The sequence below is a fragment of the Candoia aspera genome, chromosome 1 (assembly GCF_035149785.1).
Source record: "Candoia aspera isolate rCanAsp1 chromosome 1, rCanAsp1.hap2, whole genome shotgun sequence".
NCBI lineage: Eukaryota > Metazoa > Chordata > Lepidosauria > Squamata > Boidae > Candoia > Candoia aspera.
In genome coordinates, this window is record NC_086153.1 from 5988322 (window position 1) to 6011284 (window position 22963).

The 22963-nt window shown below is 46.0% G+C and overlaps 1 protein-coding gene and 1 pseudogene across 1 annotated transcript in view; one reads left to right on the forward strand and one right to left on the reverse strand.

Annotated features, from left to right (window-relative positions):
* Nucleotides 1-517: 517 nt before the first annotated feature.
* On the reverse strand, nt 518-12816 carry LOC134488636 (uncharacterized; annotated as a pseudogene).
* A 7003-nt stretch (nt 12817-19819) lies between these two features.
* Nucleotides 19820-22963, forward strand: part of APPBP2 (amyloid beta precursor protein binding protein 2) — a 52012-nt gene continuing 48868 nt past the window's right edge. Inside the window, exon 1 of the mRNA XM_063296695.1 lies at nt 19820-20124. Within this exon, the coding sequence (XP_063152765.1) occupies nt 19984-20124 (141 nt within the window). The 5' untranslated portion in view covers nt 19820-19983. The remainder of the gene's footprint in view (nt 20125-22963) is intronic.

Genomic DNA, 22963 nt, shown 5'->3' on the forward strand with positions numbered 1-22963 from the left:
ATCCTAACGTATGTCTGGCTTACATATAGCTATTGTGGGTTATTAAAAGGCACCTGCTTTGGTGACCGAAAGCTTATCCCTTTTAATTACATTTGTTTGAAAAGGTGCTCCCAGAGTCTTCATAAGTTTTGGCTACTATGGCTGTCCTCTTACAATATCTATTCTGTCGATGAAGATTCTCAGTCATCCAGGTGGAATTGTCTGTAGGTTGAGTCAGGGCAACTGGATTTCTTTCTTTTTGGAAGGAACCTTTTGCTGCTTGTCCAAGCAGCTTCTTCAGTCTGGGCAAAGGTTGGTGAGGGGACCCCATGTATGTCTTCCAGGGTGACTGCATGGTCCCTACACCTGAATGGCTTGTTAATTGGGCCATGGAGGTGTAGATTGTCTTTGGGATGTCTTACTCCTAAATCCCTTGTTCATCCCCAAGTGGATCATTAAGAGTGGCCTTCCTGGTAAACTTGTGAAGTGGTCTTAATCTTCCTGGGGACTAATGAAAGGGCAGCATGAAAATGGGGGACAAGTTGTGTCTGAGGCCTGAAAATCCTGTTGAGGGAAGGATTTTCCACTTTGGCATGAATGAATTCCTTAACCCCTCTCTCAAACCACCTGTCTTCTCTGTTCAAAATGTGAACATTGTTGTCCTCAGATGAGTGTCCTTTTTCTTTTAGATGAAGGTAAACTGCTGACTCTGGTCCTGTGATGTTGCTCCTCCTGTGTTGGGCCATCCTCTCGTGCAAAGGCTCTTTGGTTTCCCCAGTGTAGAGCTCAGAGCTCACTGCACCGGATTGCATATACTCCGTTGCTCCTCTTATGTTTCGGTGTTGGATCTTTAGGGGGTACAAGCGTCTGTCTCAATATGTTAGTGGGTTTGAAAAATACAGGTATGTGGTGTTTTCCAAATATCCATTTTATCCTTTCCAACGTGCCGGCCATGTAAGGAATGACCAGGTTCTTCCATTGACTCTGGGTCTCAGCCATGTCTGCTGTTGTTTTGGGTCTGGGGGTAGACTTAGATTTAATGAAGGCCCAATTCGGATACCCACAGGCCTTTAGAACTGTCCTCAGGTGCTGGTTTTCTGGCATCCATGGAGGTGGGGATGGTTTCTGCCCTGTGACGTAACATCCTGATGACTTGTGCTGCAGTGGATGGTGGGAGTCAAACATCAAGTATTGGTCTGTGTGTGTGGGTTTCCTGTAAATCTCTATTTCTAGCTTGCCACCGGTCCCAAAAAGAACCTCACAGTGTAGGAATGCCAGCCTGTTGTCCTTGGTGTCTTCCCTGGTGAACCTGATGTTTGCGTCTATGGTGTTTATATGGTCTGTGAAAGCCTGTACCTCCTGAGCCTTGATTTTTACCCAGGTGTCATCCACATACCTGAACCAGTGGGTGGGCGCCATTCCCTGGAACGTGCTGAGTGCTTTCTTCTCCATTTCCTCCATGTATAGGTTGGCAAGAGTGGGTGACACGCGGGAACTCATGGCACAGCCATGTTTCTGTCCGTAGAAGTCACCTCTGTAAGAGGAGTAAGTGGTGTTGAGACACAGGTCCAGAAGATGTCAGATCTGGTTCAGGTTGAGGTTGTTTCTCCTGTCGAGGGTGCTGTCCTCTTCTAGTCTCTTCCTAGCTGCAATTAGGGCATCAGTGGTGGGGATGCTGGTGAAAAGAGAAGAAACATCGAAGTAGACCATGGTTTCATCTGTATCCAGTTTCAGGATCCTAGTTATGGCAACAAATTCTTCTGAGTTATAAATGTGGTGCTCAGTGTATCCAACCAGAGGTGCTAGCATGGTGGCAAGGTGTTTGGAAATGTTATACATTACTGAATTAATGCTGCTGATAATGGGTCTGAGAGGTGCCCCTTCCTTGTGGATCTTAGGGAGTCCGTAGATGCAGGGGATGGCTTCTCCGGGATACAGATGGTAGTAGGTTGCCCTGTCGATGGAGCCCTCTTGTTCCAATTGTTTCAAGCTATCACCTTTTTCTTGTAATTGCTGGTGGAGTCTCTTTTCAGCTTTTCATATGTGTGGTGGCCATTCAAGAGTGAGGCAGATTTGTCATGGTAGTCTGCAGAGTTTAGGACAACTGTGCATCTTCCTTTGTCTGCAGGCAGGATAGTAATGGTTTCATCTTTGCTAAGGGCTGTCAGGGCTCTCCTTTGTTGGGTGGTGAGGTTGCAGGGAGGAGGTCGAGCACCGGACAGCGCTGCAGAGATTTTTAGCCAGAGTTGTTCTGCTTCTTCAATGGGTAGATGGTTGTTACGGATGGCAGATTCTGTGGCCGTAATGAGCTCCACCACCGGAACCTGCTTGGGGGTGAAGGCAAAATTAAGACCTTTGGCTAGGATATCTCTCTCTGGCTGGATGAGTTCCCTGTCTGAGAGGTTCTTCACCCATGTGTTCTTGTCCTCTGTTGTCCCGTCATTGTTGTTCCTCCCAGTGGGTTCTTCAGCTCTTTGTTTCTGCTTATTGTGGGAGAGAAGGATGTCAAATTTCTTAATTTGTCTCTCCTTCACTTTGTGGTTTTGGGCCAGTTGTGTTTTGTTACCCAACTGGATTACTTTATCCAGGACTGGGTTAGGAAGGGTGGCCGTGAGTTTCTGGTGAAGGTGTTCAACGTTGTGTTGCAAGGCATCAATGGAGAAGTGGACCTGTTTTATTCTTTTGTTAAGAAGATGTCTTTGTGCCTTCTGCAGGATCTTGTCTGCTCTGTGACCCTTCACCGTGGATCGCAGGCGTAGGCTTGTTGGGATGAGATTCTGTTGTCTGCATCTGAGGTTGAAGAAGAGTTCAGTAAAATATGACTTTTTAAAACATACATTTTCACTATGTTACACAAAAGTGACCAGTATATAGTTACATCTGTGGCAGTTCTTGCACATTTGCTATTTAGACTACATATTTACCCTATATCACCTGAGCTCCAAACTGTTAATAAAAGATTGGTTCTATGGGTAGCTTTCTTATTGTTTGTATTCTTCTATTAATCTGTATGGCACTTTTCATAGATCACATGCCTCTCCCTGGAAGGGCATCCAATATAATGAGGTACAGCAGAAACAACAGAGGAAATAGGAATACAAGGAAGGCTAAGATAAATACGTAATTATTTCAATTACACAGATTTAATTACAGGCTTACTCGAAGCAAGGTGTGGGAATTGGAGCAATGTGCTGAATAATTTTTAAAAAGTGAAAGGAAACTGGCATTACAGATGTTTTGAGAGGCAGTTTCAAACACAAAAGTAGATGGCGTAACTTTAAAGGGTGTGTTTAAAATGGGTGCATGTGTGCATGCCCTGGATTCTCCAGATGCTGCCCCACCATAATTCTGAGGATAGCATCTCAGTCGACTGTACATCATGGCCTATCAGCCCCACCAGATGGACCAAACCAGGAAAACAGCTCCACAGGAAAGCTAAAACTACTTTTAGTGAGACTGTGTTATGTTCACTGTTTCAATGTAGTTTATACATCATAACATTTCACATGCCATGGCGCTGATGTGGGTTTTTGTTTGGGAGGGAGCTGCTGTGAAACCTTGTACCAAGCTCTGTATCTGAATTCATTACAATGGACTGTGGTTGGATTATGTTCTCTGTTCAAGGACTTTTCCTGCAGACCATCAGAAACCGTTAGGAGCACCTGGGATTGTGAACTTGAGAAGATTCTATGGGGGGAGGGATCTCATTTGCACCGAGGGTTTTTAGTTTGAATTTGGCGCGCTTTCATCATTCTCAGCTTTCTTTGTGATCCTGCACACTATTCTTTAATAAATCAGATATCTTTGAATTCCTGCTCATGAGTCTGATAGTGTTTTAGAATAGGCAACCATTACATAAAGCTGAGAATCACCAAAGTTGTACCGTTAGCTCCTACCAAGATTAGTTTCTTGCGAGGGAAAATAGTTAACGATGGTCGAGTCCAAGCTCACGACCGGGGGACTTGAGGAGACGGCTAGCTTGATGCCCGAGTTGACGGTCAAGAGCAGAGAACTGAGCCTCACCCCAGAACCTTCAGATTTCCGGGATGAATTGAGTTCTAGTCCTGAGGTGGAGGAATCTGACGATGGGGGAGAACCAGAGCAACCGGCACCCAGCGAATCGCTCAGAGAGTTGATCACCTGGGATGAAGTGGGAGAACCCCAGCCAGGGACATCCCAGTCATCCTGGAAGTATCAGTTCCTGCTAACCCCAGACATAGAATCTACTACGGTATCCACAGAGAGAAAGTCGAACACACGATGGAGAGAGGGCTCTCAAACCCCTGAGAGACTAAGAGTGGTGGACGCCAAAATAGAATCAATAGAGTACATGTTAAGAAACCTGTCTCTATTACTGGAGGGGCAGGGGAAATGCGGAGGAGATCCCAGCTTCCCGCAACCATCCCCCATCCTCCCATCCGGGCTGCCAGCAGAGCGGGGCCGGAGACGGCTCTGGGACGAATCTCCACCCCATAGGGCTTGATCACCAGTGTCCCCACCCCGAAGAGGGAAAGCTAGTGTAACCTGGGGCCCAACCACTCAAGTAGCTGCTGATTCCACTCCAAACGGAGTGGGGGTGAGAGACTTTTCTGTCAAGTTTGATGGGGATCCAACAAAGTTATCTTTCTTTTTAACTAATGCTAAAAGTTACATGAGGCAGTTTGGAGCATACTTCCCTTCCAAAGAGGCTAAGATAACTGCAATTGCCACCAAGCTGAAGGGTCGAGCAGCTGACTGGTATGTTCAATTAAGTGATGCTGACTCCCCTGCACTTGATTATTTCGATGATTTCATGTGGGCGTTAAAGCTGCATTTTGAGGATCCTCTGGCCAAGGCAAGAGCTAAGCAGGCGCTAAAGAATCTTACCCAGGACCAAATGTCTGTAGCTGATTACGCCCTAGAGTTTAAGGCTCTAGCTGGGAAAATCCCCGACTGGTCTCAGTCAACCTTAATAGAACAGTTTAAAGAGGGACTCAACCGGGACGTCCTACAGTGGGCGTTGTGTAGAGATGACCCAGAGTCATTGTACAAATGGATCTGTCTGGCAGGAAAGTCTGAGCACTCTCAGCATACGTTCATGCAAACTAGAAAATCTGAAAAACCACCTGCCACCATGAGGGGACCCCAAAGTGCTGCGACTGCTGCCCGGCCAAGCTATAGAGCCTGGGATGAGGAGAGAGATCGGCGCTACGCAAGGGGTCAGTGCCTCCAATGCGGAAAGGAAGGGCATCGAGCAGCTGATTGCCCAAAAGCCAAGGCTGGAGATCAAGTGGGGAAGCCGCCAGCCAAATCAACCCCCCCCCCTTGCGGCGGATGACAGCAGCCAGGGGTGCAGCCGACGCTGAGGAAGTATTCTACTTCTTGTGAGAGGCTGAAGATGACTCTAAGGAGCCGGCGGGAAATGCCAGCCACCTGTCATGAAGAGCTCCTGCGGGCAGGTGGAGGAGGATGGGCGCAAAGATGCTATGGTGAGTGCTGACTGTCCCACTTTAGCAGTGAAAGTGAAATTGGGCTCCCGCACAAAGACTACCAAGGTCTGGGCTTTAGTTGACTCTGGGTGTTCCAGGTGTTTAATTCACACTGATCTGGTTGCTGCTTTGGACCTGCCTAGCTTTCCCCTCCAGCAGCCTTTGATCTTCACTCAGTTGGAAGGTTCAACGGCGGGGGGGTGGGGCTGGCAACCCATTTCACTGGAACTGTCGCAATGCAAATGGGCAGCCACCATGAGACTTTGAAATTCATTGTAGCACCTGTTGGCAATCCCTTGGTAATTCTGGGGATCCCCCGGTTGATCTATCGAAGCCCCTATATAAACTGGGAACACAGAACTGTGACTTTTAAAGATGGGTTTTACCAAGCTCCTACAGCAGAGAGAGTTGCACGTGTGGGGGTTGGAAGGGCTGCGATCGCCGTGCCGCGCCCTAACTTGGCACATTTAGAAGGCTTGCCCGATTGATACCAAGACTTTGCAGACGTATTTGGGGAAATGGAAGCAGATCAGCTACCCCCCCCCCCTCACCAGAAAACTGACTGTGCAATAGAGTTGGTTCCCGATGCTCAATTGCCCAAGCCAAAAATTTATCCGATGACTCAGAAGGAGCTTGAGGCATTACGGGACTTCATTGACAAAAATCTGTCAAGGGGATTTATTGAACCTGCTAATTCCCCAGTTGGGCCCCCTGTGCTATTCTGGGAAAAGAAAGATGGCACGCTTCGACTTTGTACGGACTATCGAGGGTTAAATTCCATCTCAATTCTCAACAAGTACCCTCTTCCGCTCATGAAGGACATGTTAGCTCATTTGTCAAAGGGCAAGATTTTCTCCAAGCTCTATCTTCATGAAGCCTATTTCGGCATCTGCATACGAGCTGGAGATGAGTGAAAAACTGCTTTTAATTGCCCACTAGGATCGTTTCAGTACAAAGTCCTTCCTTTTGGGTTAGCAGGGGCACCCGGAGTCTTCATGCAGTTGATTAATGAAGTTTTACATGCTCATTTGTTTAAAGGGGTCCTGGTTTACTTAGATGATCTCATTTACACTAAAACTGAGGAGGAACACGAACGCCTCCTCAAACAGGTGTTACGCAAGCTTAGAGATGCCAAACTCTATGCCAAACTTTCCAAGTATGAATTTCACAAGACCCAACTTGACTATCTGGGCTATTGGGTATCTGACAAGGGCATTGAAATGGACCCTACAAAAATTCAGGCGATTCTAAGTTGGGAACGTCCCCGCACCCGAAGGCAATTGCAAAGCTTCCTAGGGTTCAGTAATTATTATCGCCAATTTATCCAGGGGTTCGCTGAGATTGCCTTGCCCCTCACTGATTTACTCCATACCAAGGGCTTGGGGGAGACATGCAAGTTAAAACACCCTGGGGCCGTGCTGAATTGGACGCCTGAATGGCAGGCAGCGTTTGAAAAACTGAAATCCCTTTTCACTGCTAAGCCTATTCTACAGCACCCTGACCCCGAACGCCCCTTTGTGGTTCAAGTTGATGCCTCTAACTCCTCATTTGGGGCTATTTTGTTACAGAGGAATTCTGAAAATCATTCAAAACCTTGCGCTTATCCAGGAAATGTTCTGAAACTGAACGCCGTTGGCATATTTGGGAAAAGGAGGCGTTTGCTGTAAAAGCCACTTTAGAAACCTGGCGTCACCTCCTTGAAGGTGCTAAATGCCCTTTCGAGGTTTGGACCGATCACAGGAATTTGGAGGCCCTCTGCACCCGCCAGCGTCTCAGCCCTAAACAAATTTGCTGGGCTCAGCTTTTCAGTTGTTTCAATTACCAGTTAAAATTTATCCCGGGAAAGAAAAACTTTCTGGCAGATGCTTTGTCGCGTTTACCTCAGGATCTTGACCAGGTGGCAGATGTGGTTGGGGCTGTTCTCGCTGAGCCACAACTGGGCTTGGTTGCTGTCACTCGGAGCCAGACCCGTGCATGGGCAACCCCACCCCCAGCCCAGTCTGGGAAGCGGAAAGTGCAGGTGCCTTCTCAGTTACAGAGGGACTTTATCCAGGCACTGAAATCTGACTCCTGGTTGCTAGCTAATAGAGACAATGTTTCTTTTGAAAATGGTCTGCCATGGGTGGACCACTGCCTTTATGTGCCTGAAGCTTTAAGAGCTGATGTTTTGCAGCGTTCCCATGATGATAAACTTGTTGGACACTTTGGTTTTGTAAAAACCCTACATTTGGTTCGCCAATTTTGGTGGCCAACATTGAGACGTGACAGTCCTACCCGTCCATGGGATGAGATTTCTATGGATTTTATTGTGGATCTTCCTCCCAGTCAGAAAAAAACTGTTATTTGGGTTGTAAAAGATTTTTTCTCCAAGCAAGCACATTTCATTCCCTGTGCCTCCCTCCCGTCAGCCCCACAATTGGCGCGCCTATTTCTCCTCCATATCTACCGCCTCCATGGTAGCCCTTCCCATTTGGTCAGTGACCGCGGGACACAGTTTACTTCCCAGTTTTGGAAATCATTTTTAAAATTGATTGGCACCAAACAAGCGCTGTCCACTTCTTCCCATCCTGAGACTGACGGTTCTACTGAGATTTTGAACTCCACTCTTGAACAATTTCTTAGAGCATACATTAACTACCATCAGGACGATTGGGTGGAGTGTCATGTTCACTGTTTCAACGTGCACTGTACATCGTAACATTTCACATGCCATGGTACTGACGCGCATTGCTGTTGGGGGGGAGCTGCTGGGAAACCTTATGCCAAGCTTTGTATCTATGTTTATTTTAATGGAATGTGTTTGGGTTATGTGCTCTGCTCAAGGACTTTTCCACTGCACCGTCAGAAGCTGTTGGGAGCACCTGGGATTGTGAGCCTGGGAAGAGTCTACGGGGGGAGGTATCTCGTTTGTACCGAGGGGTTTTTAGTTTGCATTTGGCGCGCTTTTCCCATTCTCAGCTTTCTTTGTACTTGCATACTATTCTCAAATAAACCAGATTTTATTTAGCATTTGCTTGTGAGTCTGAGAGTGTTATAGAATAGGCAACCCTTACAGGAGTTATTACCTTTTGCTGAAGTGGCTTACAACAATGCTGTCCATCAAAGTACCAGACAAACCCCTTTTTGTGTGGTTTCTGGTCACGACTTTGTTCCCATCCCTGAAATGCCACAGCCCCCTTCCCAAACATGTTCTGCATCTGACTGGGCTGTTAAGCTGGCTGATTCCTGGCCGGTGATTCAACAAGCTTTGGCTGATGCCCAAGCTGCTTACAAGTTCCAAGCTGATAAGCATCGTTCCTTACAACATGACTTCAAGGTTGGGGATCAGGTGTATCTATCTACTAAATTTATCAAGTCACCACAACCCTCTAAAAAACTCGCTCCCAAGTTCATTGGTCCTTTCCCTATTGTTGATCTTATCAATCCAGTTACTGTTAAATTGGACCTGCCTCACAATTTGAAACATTTGCACCCTGTTTTCCATTGCAGCTTGCTTAAGCCTGTGCACCACTCACCACGTTGGCACCCTCAACCTCCTCCTCCTGCTCCAATCATGACTGACGGCCAACAACACTTTGAAGTCAAGGATATCGTTGATTCTCGCAAGCTTCGAGGCACCCTTCACTATCTGGTTCAATGGAAACACTTTCCTCATCCTGAATGGGTGTCTGCCCGTCATGTTAATGCTCCTGATTTAGTTCGCCATTTCCACCTTGCTTACCCTTTGAAGCCTGCTGCTTAATGTGTTCTTTATTTTGGGGGGCAGTATGTCATGTTCACTGTTTCAATGTAGTTTATACATCGTAACGTTTCACATGCCATGGTGCTGACGCACATTTCTGTTTGGGAGGGAGCTGCTGTGAAACCTTGTACCAAGCTCTGTATCTGAATTCATTACAATGGAATGTGTTTGGGCTATGTTCTCTGTTCAAGGACTTTTCCCGCAGACCATCAGAAACCATTAGGAGCACCTGGGATTGTGGACTTGAGAAGATTCTACGGAGGGAGGGATTTCATTTGCACTGAGGGTTTTTAGTTTGAATTTGATGCGCTTTCATCATTCTCAGCTTTCTTTGTGATCCTGCACACTATTCTTTAATAAATCAGATATCTTTGAATTCCTGCTCATGAGTCTGATAGTGTTTTAGAATAGCCAACCATTACAGACTGGCAGTAATAACAGAATCTTGCAAGCGTGATTGTGCTGGACCTCCTCCCGCTTCTTATATTCAGGTGAATCAGCTGCTTCCAAATGTTATCTGGACATTCTGGACTGAAAAATGCTTCAGCCGTTTTGCCTAGACGACAGCTGCTGTATACCTCTGATCTTACTCTCTACAAGTCCCTTCTCCAGGCGGAAGTGGCCTTCAAATCAGTGGTGTCCCTAATGCAGTGTTTCTCAACCATAGCAACTTTAAGATATGTGGACTTTCACTCCCAGAATTCTCAAGCCAGCATGGCTGGCCTGGGAATTCTGGGAGTTGAAGTCCAAATATCTTAAAGTGGCCAGGGTTGAGAAACAATGCCTGAATGTATTTGTCACCCGGAACAGCTGCCTCCACTCACTGAATTGCACCCTGAGGCACCACTGGCTCCATCCATCATCTTCACTGCTCAGCATTGCCAACTGCTAGTGACTTGACTCCATACTTGGCACTGACCCTCCAGATAGCCTTTGGTATGCCACGGCTTCAAACATACTCCAACATCCTCAGTATCAAGAGTTGGTTGTGACCTAGGATATTGTCAGCTTTTCTAATCAGGTGCTCTCTAGATCTACTAGACTTCAAGTAATCCCAGCAAAGGTCAGCACCATACAATTTCAGATCCAGGGAATGAGAGCACCCTTCTCCCCCCCCCCCCCCGAAGGCAGTTGCCGCACTGCCAAGTACTCAGGATTCCATTCACATAAAGCAAGTTCTAGTAGTAAAGTCTTTAATTCAGAGTGGGTTCACCTGAGACTGTAATCACCTGGTGTCCTGTGTAAAACCACCTCCCAAAATCTTGAGGGTTGGTCCTTGTTTCTAACTCTGCACTTTCTATTACTCATGATGCAGTCAGTAAGTAAGGGATTTTCTCCCCCTGTTTGCCAGAGTTTGCTATTCTGGTACTTCACCTCTCATTTCGGTCCTGCCCTGTCTATGAACAATTTTGCTTATCTTCTGCATGGCAGCTTTCAGATACTTGCAGGTTTTGTCTTCCCATCCCCAGGCTACACATAATCTGCTCTTACTGCTTGTTCTTTTTCTCTCAATGTATTCCAGTTTGTCAAATATACAAAATTCCCCTCTCACCCCTATGGGTGGTGTGTGTCTTCCTCAACCTCGGGTCTTCTACCAGAGGCCTGTGAGTTTGAGGGTTCTGCGCAGGATCTTGGCTGTTCCTAGCACTGCACTCTTGTTTAGTTCTTTTAGCCTTGTAGCCAGTAAGCAGCTCTCTGAGAGCTCTCTCCTCTCTCTGAGTGTGTGTGAATGCACAAGCCTGTAAACATGTTTTTGTGCTTTCTGTAAATAAATTTATTTTTATAGAAATGCCTGGTGTGTGATTTTTCTGATCTCTCTGGGCCAAATACTTTCCAGCTCTCTGCAAGATACTGAGCAATCAATTTCACTGCAGAAAAACCAAGGTAGAATTAATCAAGAGATTAAGTTGTTGTGTCACTCATGGATTAAACAATTAGAAAATGTTTTTATCATAATTTTTATCTATCATATTTATAGACTGCTGCAATTGAAATGGGCTTCTTATAGTTTACAACAGTTAAAGACAGGACCATAAAATTTAACAATGAAGCAGCAATCAATAAACATATCAACAAAATAAATACCACACAACAAGCCTATTTCCAATCCTAGTTAAAAGCAGTAACAATTAGGTATCAAGATATTCCCCCAAAAATCTTCACAAAGGTTTTTTTTTAAAGGACTGGAGGGCAGATGCTGACCAAACATCTGGTAGGAGGTTACTCCACATCACTTCTGTGTCCTTGTTCTACTTACTCGGAAGTAAGGAGAACACTCACTTAGTGTTCTCCTTAGAGTATGGCTGAAGCTGCCATAACTAAAGATGAAGCAGGCACTAAGCAGAGAGGACAAAAAGCCAGGAATCTTGTCTAAAAGACCCTTTGGGGAGGTAGGTAAGAAGGAAGCAAGTCCTTAAGGAAACAAAGGAAAAATGTCACCTGAACCAGATAAAGGAAGTTGGACCTGAGCACAGGGAACCTCCCCTCCCCAAATCCCATCAACAGCTACCACACTTGTAAGTTTACAAGGCAAGAGTTGCTGCCAGTCTTGTGAATCAACAAAGCCAGGACTTTGGGGGTTAAAAGGGGTCCTGAAGCCTGCCCACTCCTTGAGTTGTCTTTGGATCCAGACTTGGCAGCTTCCATCTCTCGAGCTCAGTGTTTCTCAACCTTGGCAATTTTAAGATGTGTGGACTTTGACTCCCAGAATTCTGGGAGTCAAAGTCCACACACCTTGAAGTTGCTAAGGTTGAGAAACACTGCTGTAGCTAGTGCCTGGCAGCCTAGTTGAGAACAAAGTGGGTAAGTGTTGGTGAGTGTGTGAAAAAGCAAATGTACATCGTAACCAGTAAAGTTTTGCTATTACTTTAGATTCACTGGGTCTCCGTGCATTCCAAAGGATCTGTTGGGACTCAGTGTTGAAAGTGATTTGTGCGTGTTCCTAATTATTTCCTGGCTGTTGACCAGGGCTGCGTGTTTTGTCTACTATAGCTGCACCTATCTGGAAAACCCAGGTAGAAAGAGTGGGGGGGGCGGCTGACAAGATCCACATGCCTCAACAGGCTGTGAGTGACCATAAGGCAAACCTGGGAGCAGGTGTAACTCTCTCATATAAGGGGACTTTAAATATCCTCATCATGGACATGGTAAACAGCCAGTTTAGCAGGGTTCCTCAACCGTGGCAACTCTAAGCTGTGCGGACTTCAACTCCCAGAATTCCCCAGCCAGCTTGGAATTCTGGGAGTTGAAGTCCGCATAGCTTAGAGTTGCCAAGGTTGAGGAACCCTGGTGTAGTGGTTAAGGCATCAGGCTAGAAACCGGGAGACTGAGTTCTAGTCCTGCCTTAGGCACAAAGCCAGCTGGGTGACCTTGGGCCAGTCCCTCTCTCTCAGCCCCAGGAAGCAGGCAATGGCAAACCACTTCTGAAAAACCTTGCCAGGAAAACTGCAGGGACTAGTCCAGGCAGTTGCCAGGAGTCAACACTGATTTGAAGGCAATTTTGGAAGCTCATGTAGCACCTGCAACAGAAGAGTACAATGGGCTGTAGCAACTTTCACCCACCAGCATGAGGCTGTTGCATTTTGCAACAATTGTAGGCTCCAAGTGGTCTTCAAAGGTAGACTCCATGTAGAGCCTATTGTTGCATTCCAATCTTGTGGTAATAGGATGACTCACTAATCAGAGTCTCCAGCTCCAAGCAGGGCTGGAACTGACACACCAGCCAAAGCTGGGTGAATGCTCCTTTGCCACCTCATCCACCTGAGAGTCCAGCAGTCTTTGAGGCCAAAATTTCCAAGTAGCAGAACCAGGAGTGTGACATTCCAGAGTTAAAACTGGAGAGGGGAGAGAACCAGATGGTTTCTGAACAAAGTGTAACTTTGTCTTTTAGGGTTCCCTAAAAAGGAAAGATTGGGGATAGGTGTTAGAATTATCAGGGATCAACTCAGCATTGTCTCACAAGCATAGTAAGGGGGTTTCTCTAGTAGACGTATTTCTATTGTGCTTGTGGGATGTCACATGGGTAACCTGATTTCCACTTTCTCCTCCTCCTTGGGCTTGGGGATTAACAATCTCCATTACCCTTCTGGGACACATGCATGCAGGAGGTGCTGCAGGAATGCAGCCCACCCCCAACCGTCCACTCCTACAAAGAACCAGTGATGATTAAGTGCTTTCTACTATGAACCTACCTGTGTCCAGATCTACTGAATAAGCTATCTCTATTTTCTTCATCTAACTACAGCGTGAAGACTGAATTTATTTAGGAACATAATTAAGCTTAATGTGCAAGTTCCTTTTTTTGGTTCACGCTTCTATTCTGCAAGATTGCTGTTAGCTGCTTGGAGTTCTTTTATTAACCTTTAAAAACTCCATCAATAGGGTGATAATTATCCTAGAGCAGCCTTTTTCGACCTTTTGACCCTGGAGGAACCCTTGCACATTCAGGCTCAAAGATAGGCCAGGAGTTACAAAATTATTATGGTTGTTTCATGGGTAGGCCTGCATAGATGCATTAACAGTGTTCTTAAATGGAAAATAATGAAACTTACCTCTTTCATGTGAAGTTGCCCGGATTTGAAATAATTTTTTAAATAAATTGTGATCTCCCAGGGAACCCCTAGGGACCTCTCATGGGCCCTGAGGGTGCCATGGAACCCTGATTGAGAAAGCCTGTCCTAGAGATTAGACTTGCCCCGACCGCACTGGCCTTTCGCAAGGCATTAAAAACCTGGCTCTGCCATCAAGCCAGGGGCCATGATAATATGGGTGAGTCTGTTTCTTAGTCAGGGTTGGTGTGATGTCATGAATGTTCTTTGCTGCTATTTTATATTATTTATGTTGTTTCTCATTTTGGTTTTCTTTTTTTTTACTCTGTTTTTATCCTATTTTAAGTGTTAGCCACCCAGAGTCACCTATATGAGATGGGTGGCCATAGAAAATTATTAAATATTTAATTGATTATATAAATAAATACAGCCACCTGTGTATTAGATCCCTGTGCCTTAGTATTAAGTCAAGGCCTCCCAGCAGATGTATAGCGAATTCATCCTTGAATGAGCAGGTAGTCCTGCCTGAGATTAAGGAGGCAGGGGTCAGTCCTCTCCTCAAGCCATTCTTGGACCCCATGACATTGGACCAATTTTCATCCTGTCTTCAAGGTTCCCTTTTGGACTACAGCTTTAGTAGACCGCTTTCAGTTGTGTTTCAGACCTGGGTATAGCACTGAGACACCAGCGGATGATCTCTGGTGGGATCAGGATGGTGATTCATCCATCCTGGCCCTCCTTGATCACTCAGTGGCCTTCAGGACCATTAGTCGTGGTATCCTGGACCAGCTCAGGGAATTAGGAATGGGGGGCACAGTGGTTCTACTACCGCCTCTGAGGTCAGTTCCAATTAATGTTGCGGGGGGGGGGGAAGAGGTCCGGCACAGACCTCCTGCTTGACGGGGAGGCAGTTGCATACAGCTCTACTCCACTCCACAGGGCTCTGCTTTCTCCCATTTAACATCTACATGAAACTGCTGGATTGTATTCATTGGCACAAGGTCAGGTATTGTCAGTATGCTGATGATACCCAGTTGTACAGTTCTACCCCAGGGTAGATGCTGTTGTAATGATGTTGTTATGGTTATTTCTCCATGTCTGAAGGCTGTGAGGGCCTGGATGGAGAGAAACAGGTGTAGGCTCAACTCCACCAACACCAAGTGGCTGTGGGTTTTGCCCACCCCTTTATCCGGAAACATTCCATCACTAGTTCTGGATGGGGTGGCAGTCCCCCAGATAGAATGGGTGTGCTATTTATTCATTTTGATCTATATGACTAGTCATCTCAAAAAAGTGACTCTGGGCAGCTAAACAACAACAAACACAAAATAAATACAAAATAAATGTATTTATTTATACATTTATAAATAACTGCCTAGAGTCCCCCATTGGGGGGGAAGGGCGGTAATATAAATCAAATAAATAAGTAAGTAAGTAAGTAAGTAAGTAAATAAATAAATGCACAGTTGGCAGTCAAGATAAAACAACAGACAGCCCAGTTCACGGGCTATTACACTCTGATCTCCATATATCCAGGAATACAGCCACTTCTTTAGGGCCTTGTGAAAGGCCAACAGGGTTGGGGTCAATCTGAACTCCAGGGGGATGATGAGTAAGCTACAGGGTAGGCTCCACAACAGGAAAGTGTCTCTTTTTGGGTCCCACCAGATGTCACTGCAAGGCCTGTAGCTTGTTAGTGAATTGTTTCTTCCAGAATACTGGAAAGCATTTGGCCCAGAGAGATCAGAAAAATCACACACCTGGCATTTTTATAAAAATAAATTTATTTACAGAAAGCACAAAAACATATTTACAGGCTTGTGCACTCACACACGCTCTCAGAGAAGAGTGAGCTGCTCACTTGGCTGCAAGGCTAAAAAACAACTAAACAAAAGTCCTGCAAGCTGCCTTCCCCTCAGGCAATGCAACTATTAACACCTAAACTGAGGACAATTAAATTCGACCTCTTCACCCGGCCAACGCTTAAGGAAGTACTTAATTACCATGGTGGCCAAGAGCAGAAAAAAAATGCCAACATTGCTAACATCCCAGAAGACAGGCTCAAGTTTCAAAAGAGTACTGATGGATTTCAGCATTGGGCCCTATCCAACAAAAAGCAGTTTAACAGTGAGAAACCAGATGCACAAGATAGGTGGCACTTGGCTCACAGTACTTGTGAGAAGGATTTACACATCTTGGTAGACCAGATTAAGGTAAGCCAGCAGTGTGCTGCAGCTGCCAAAACAGCCAATCTCTTCTTGGCTGCGTCAACAGAAGCACAGTGTTGAGATCACAGAATTTGATAGTTCTGCTCTATGGTGTACCGTTCCAACTGTGCCTGGAATACTGTCTCTGGTTCTCACAATACTGAGGAATGGGAAAGAGTGTAGAGAAGAGCAACCAAGTCGGGGAGGGGCTTGGAGGCTAAATCTTATGAAGGATGTTTAAGTGGGTATGTTTCGCCTAAAGAAGAGAAGGCTGAGGGGAGACATCATAGCAGACTTCCAACACTGGATGGGCTGTCCCAGGAGAGAGGGAGCGGATTCTCTGTAGTAGTGCCTGAGAGTAGGGCAAGAACCAGTGGGTGGAAGCTTTACAGAGAGAGATCCAATCTCAAAACCAGAAGGAATTTCTCAACCAGGACTGGTACTATGCAGCGGAACAGCTTTCTTCCCAGAGTTGTGGGTACCCTATTGCTGGAGGATTTAAAGCAAAGGTTGGACAGCCATTTGCCTGAGACAGTGTGAGGATTCCTGCCCCGGACAGGGAATTGAGCTAGAACGGGTTTTTTTTTTAACTTTTCCATGCTGTGCATTTTATTTTTTTTTAATTCCTGGAACCTCTGATCAAGAGGCAAAGCTCTAATGATAGAAAATAGGCTGTACTCAAATGAACTCCTTTTGCCCATAGTCTCTCATGGAATCCCATCAAGTTCTCATGAAACTCTAGGGTTCTTTGCAACATTTGAAAAACTCTGGAGGAGAAGCCCTCCAGCACGATGGTTCTGCAAGGAATCCGACTGTGCACTCACAATAATGTCCTCCATCTTCAGAGGATTGCTCTGCAGCAAAACTGGGGTGTAATGTGTGCCCTACCTGTCTCTGTCAAGCCAAAGATTATATGGGGAATACTCAACTTTGCCCCAGACTCCTGAACTGCCCCTCCCCAGTCATGGAGGTTGAAATTCCCAACACTAATCATGATTCCTTCTTAATGTAAACTGCCCAGATTCACTTGGAGTCAGGCAGCCTTTAAACTGAATAAATAAACAAAATCAAGGAGATTCCACGCAAGCTTGGTGAGAAGATCCAGGAGCTCAGGAAAGAATCCCCAACTCATTCCTATAGCCCACTTTAACACACAGGAACTAACACCCTTTTGCCTCAAACGTATTATATTTGCTAATCAGTTCTCCAGTACAAGAATATCTGCATCTCATGCACCCATTATGTGAACTGTCATTATTAGACAGCTATCCTTGTCTGTATCTCCTGCAGTTTATTTCCCTCTGACTCCAATGTGGGCGCATCCTTTGTAACATTTCATGGATATGTGGAATGTAATCCACAAAGCTTGTATCAACCTGGTCCAATACAGCACCCTCCAGATGCCTTGTGTGTTGGCAGGGAATTCTGTGGAAGGCTGACACTTCATGAATTCAGGCCTTCCCGTATCTTACACAACACATTTTAAAAAAATTGTACTAGGATTGCAGGATTTTATATTTATCTGTCAAATTACATCCGGCTGAACCAATGGAACATTTAGCTCAATGTTCCAACCTTCAGCATTTTTTGGCGTCTTTCTTTCTCCTATACTTGTACAAAGCCGTATTTGCTTACTATTGCTTTTACTTTTAATTTATATTTTTTGTTTTCATTGTCTACTCTATATTTCTTTGACTGTGGCCTGTCTTGAGTGCTTAAACCGAGTGGGGCGATATCATTAAATGATCCAGACAACTGAAAATAGTATTTTCTCAGAAATGATCAACTGTTTTTTTTTTTTGCCAGATTAGCTAGCTATGCCTGCCCATGCACATATAGTGTCATAAAAACTAGTGCAAATCACTAGAACTAAGCCCTCTTCATTTTTAAATCTAAGTTGAAACTTATACACCTATCCACTGTACTATCAAATATTATAACTGTACAAACCTACTAATTACAGCAATTCTTCTCCAAGAACTGTTGTTCAGTAAGCCATGCTATGTCTAATGGCATCAGGTCACAGGAAAGTACAGAGTAGGAACCTGAGGCTAAAATCCTTAACTCACCCATTAAATGCAGCAGCTGTGTTTACAGGACATGACACATTAACACAAGAACTTGTCTAACAAGTATGCAGGATCGTAATTGTACATCCACTCAGACTCAGGTGGAACATTTTAATCAAGACTGGAGGTTTACATATAACTCAAGTGTCAGACTGCTGCCTTATGGAAATTTATATTTAAGACTGGATAGAAATCCAGTCTGCATTGGCTCAAAATGGCAGCTACTCAGAGTTCACATGACAGAGCCTTAAACCTTGGTGTTCTTGCCTTTTTTTACTTTTTAATATTTATGTGCTACTCCAATCATTATAGACTCTTGGTAGCCTACAATAATAAAATAGTTTAGAAATGATAAAAGTGTAGCATTCTAACATAAAATCATTCCCATTCCCCCCATCTCCTGGGCTGAGGGAATCAACACAACTTCCCAAGAACCAGTCTTGTCTTACATATAACAATAAAATGCAGGACACAGAAAGATTAAAAAAAAAAGTGGGTGCAGATTCATCTAACAAGCATTTAAAATTAACCATAGCTGATCAGCTGGCTTGCACTAAGCCACCATTTAACCATAGTTCATTGAATTTCCCACAGGTGGTTGGTGCAGACATTGCCCTAAGCCATAAACCATGGTATGTAAACCACAAAGGATGGGCTTGTGCAAGATGCTGGGTTAACTATGGTTGCTAGTATGTGCCTCAGGGATGTTTTGCAAAAGCAGCCCCCTGGCAGTGGTTCTCAAACATTTTGGTCTCAGGACCCCTTTACATTCTCAAAAATAATGAGGACCCCAAAGAGCTTTGGCTTATGTGGGTTATATCTATAATATATCTATATATCTGTATCTATTGATATTTACTGTATTAGAAACTAAAGCTGAGAAATTTTAAAATATTTGACTTCAGGGAACCCTGAAAGGGTCTCAGGGACCCCCTGACCACACCTTGGGAGCTGCTGGTTTAGGCTTTAGTGCCATGAGAATCCAGGCAGGCAATTAGATGGTGATTCAGGGTAAGTGTATCAGGCTACAGTCGACTATTCCAAAAGGATTCTTTGGAATAATTTTCCCTGGCAATCTTTGTACGCCGCGCAGAGTCACTGCTGTGAGATGGGTAACAACAGACATTTATTTATTTATTTAATCAATTTGCACGATTAAAGTAAACGCCATTTAGTCTGCATTTAAATCAAATGAATACAATTGGAAGGAAGAGAGGCTTCCAGCAGCCCTTTTTTCACCCCGATCACCCTCAGATGGTCCCTCTGGGAAACATAACCCTCCTTCGAAGGCGCGCCCGTTCGCCGACACGCTGGGGTTCAGACAAGCCTAAACACGTGTCTTCGTCCATTCGCCTATCCGAACCCCAAGCTTACCAGCCCCGTTTACCCTGGCCTGTCGTGTGAAGGCAGCCCACGAAGGGCGACCAGCAGCTCCTGCGCCCAAAGCCCGGGGCTGTTCCAACGGCAACGGCTCTGCCACCCGCTCCCACACCCCCGACCCCCGGGGGTGCGCGCGCCCTCTTTGCTGCCGGGGGGCCCCGGCCCGGCCGCCATGGACCCCACCCACCCACGCGGCGGGCTGGTGTCCGCGGGCTGCGCGCGCCGAGCGAGGGCGGCCCCCGCGGCTGGTCAGCCTGGGCTTCGCGCTGAGGGAACCGGCGCCCCGGCTCGCCCCTCTCGAGGGCGGGGGTCCGCGCCAGGCCGAGGCGGCGGCCTGTCTCCGCCCCTCTCCTCCTCCTCCTCCGCGAGGGCGCCCCCAGCGGCTCCCGCCTCAGCCAGGCCCGGGGGGAAAGCGCGGGGAAAGAAGGGAGGAAGGAAGGAAGGACGGAGCGAGCGACGCCTCGACCCGCGGCGGGGCGGAGCGACTAGGCCCGAGCGGCGCAACGCGACTCGGGCAGCCGCCGCAGGGGTAGCGGCGGCGAAGGCAGCGGCATCCCCGCCTCGTCTGCGCGCGCGCCCGACACACGCAAGATGGCGGCCGTGGAGCTGGAGTGGGTGCCCGAGACGCTCTACAACACCGCCATCTCGGCCGTGGTCGACAGCTACGGCCGGGCGCGCCGGAGGGACATCCGCTCCTTGCCCGAGAACATCCAGTTCGACGTCTATTACAAGGTGAGGAGGGCGCCCAGCCCGGCCCTCGCCGCCTCCCCGGCTGGGATGGGGGACCGCGGGCAGGGCGGTCGCTGCCTCCCTCTTCCCCCGGGGAGGGGGGCGCTGGGATTGCCCCCTTTCAGACCAGCGAGGGCGGCCGGGCGGCTTCCCCCCACGGCCATTGCCCCCCCTGCAAGCCCGCCTGGCTGTTTGCCGCTCCCCCTCCCCAAAACATCATCATCATCGCCCTCCATTCTCGACCGAACTTGCAAGCGCCCCCAATCTGCTGGCTTGTCCCTCCCCTCGGCTTTGCACCCCTTCGGGGGAGAGTTGCGCCCCCTCCCCATCTCCTTAGTTCCCCACCCTGTTTCTTTGCACCCCTCCCAAGAGAATTGGACCCCTCCATGGTGCCGGCTTGTTGCATCGGCACCTTTTTTACTGTAGAAACTTGAAAGACCCCCCCCCTCCCCAAATACGTGCCTTGTTTATCCCTCACCCAGTTCTGAGCATGTCTCATGGCAGAATTGGATTTCCACCAGAGTCTGCATTCCTCATTCCTTGATGTCTCTGTTCCTGGAAAATCACACTCCTGTAGTCTATGCCTTTGCTTTTCTCTGCACCCTTCGCTGAAGAATTGCACCCCTCAATCTGCCTGGAGCTGCCCCCATCTGCATATGTTTTTTAAAAAATCACTTTAGGATTTGGTGGGATTTTGCTCTTTCTCGGTGTCTTCCCACCTCCGGAGCTGTGGAATCGGCCCCCTTGAAAATCTGCTCTGCCTCTTGTTCTCTCTTCTGAAAAACGATTTGCACCCATCAGAATAATTTGCTTCTTCCCAGCCCATTTCTGCATGATTACTTGCCTTTCGTCTTCAATTTGCTTCACAGGGATCTCTTCTGCCTGCATCCCACCCAACTATTTCACTATCCTCTCCTTCTTTGGCCTTTTTGTTTTGCTCCCCCCACTCCAAACCTCCTGAAAAGCTTATCCCCACATCTAAAGTTGGCCAACTTTTATACCCTTCCTGGGTATGTGACCTCATGATTTTGAAAAGGTACCTTCCTTTTCTGCAGAAAACTGCCCCCATTTGATTTTTTATACTTTATTGAAGAATTTGAGGCTTGTCTATGTGACAGTCCCAAATGTCCTCATCTGTTAAGATTCTTGAGATTTCTGTCCAACTGACTGTCATTTTTAGGAGTCATTGCTCAACACATCTGGAGGGCACTCTGTTCTAGGAAGGCTGACTTAGGAGCTGTGGACACTGTTGTAGGATTCTAAAGGGCTCATTGACAACCCTCCTGTCCATCCCTGGGGATATGTGGATTCCTTGGTAGGAGAAATACTGTCATTACTTTGGAATCTGCACTGTTTTGGACTCAGTATTTTTCTTAGAATGCACCTTGGTTTGTAATGTGATCTTGAATTGTTCTGGTAACTTTAATCTGTTATAAGAATAATAAAAAAGGACTGGTGCTCTTTTAGTTACGGTTTTTGAAGTATGTCCACATTTTTATTTTTTTATTTATTATTCAAATTTAATTACCGCCCATCTCCCCCAAAAGAGGGACTCTGGGCGGTTTACAGTGAAATCAAACTACAGCCGTAAACGTTAAAATCTCATAAAAATCAAACACCTTACAATTATAAAATGCAATAAATAAATATAAAATCCAAGAGGCTATAAAATTCCAAGATGGTGGGAGGGGCTCTAGGGCGCGAGCCACCCCCCAAAATGGTTACCCACTTTCAGGGGCTGAGGTCTGGTGGTATTAATTGGAAACAGCCCTTTAATAGAGATGTGGTTTGGGGGTTCCCCCCCATAAAAATGACTATTTGATTTTTACTGCAGTCCCTGCTTTTTGCTATCTGGGAATATATTCAGAGTGGGAGCCACAGGAAGGCCCCAAATGAGTTAGGCTATAATCCTTGGTGTTTACGTAGACTAGAGCTGCTGATATTCTGTGGCTTTGTTTTTCATATAAATATTATCATTGGTTATGATAATTGCTTTATCCTATTTATATAGGACTTTTCTTTAAAACATAGTTCATATTTATTTTCTTGATGGTGGTGGAAAGCCTGTTCATCTTCTGTCCATTTTGAGGCAGTGGAGAGGCAATTTGTGACTTTTGTATTAAAAAAATTAAGAACGGGTAATCTTCCACTGAGCGGTCATCTTTACATATTGGAGTGTGTGTTTATGTGTTACATCTATCTTAATTTCTCTGGAGTTGGCAAAACCCTTCCAAGAAAAAAATCTCTTCCATCCTTTCCTTTCACTTCTGTTCTTGTCTAGAGGAACAAATAGGAGTAACACTCTAAGGGGATCCACGAGTTAGTTTCAAGTGCTCTCTGTCCTGAATATATCATATAAGCAGTAGAATGTTTTAATAATAATATTTTAGCTAGAACTTCTGGTTTAGAGAATGTGGGTTTCTGATTCATTCGGCTATTCCCCCACCTGAGAATATTTTAAAATACATTAGTATGTTTTCTGCAATAGGGATTTTTCTCACCTGAAACATTTGTCCTAGAAATTAAAGCTGTCATGTGTTGGGAATGCAGTTTCGTTATTTAGAAGTGGAAGGATGAACTCTTTTAGAAAAGAGAAATCTGTCTAAGCTGCAGAAAAACAAATTCCTTGTATGTTAACAGAAAGCTATACAGTTGCCCTCACAGCCTCCATGTGGTCCCCTCCTTACCGTGTCCCTAATCATTATCCGAGGAAAACATTATCAATAATTTGGGGAGTTGTCATAAAAAATAATTACTTTAAAGTTGAATTCTTGCCCTAGGCCTTCCCACTTTTTGTTCTGCCAGTCGTCCTTGTTAAAAGGCGGCCCTAGCTTGATATTCA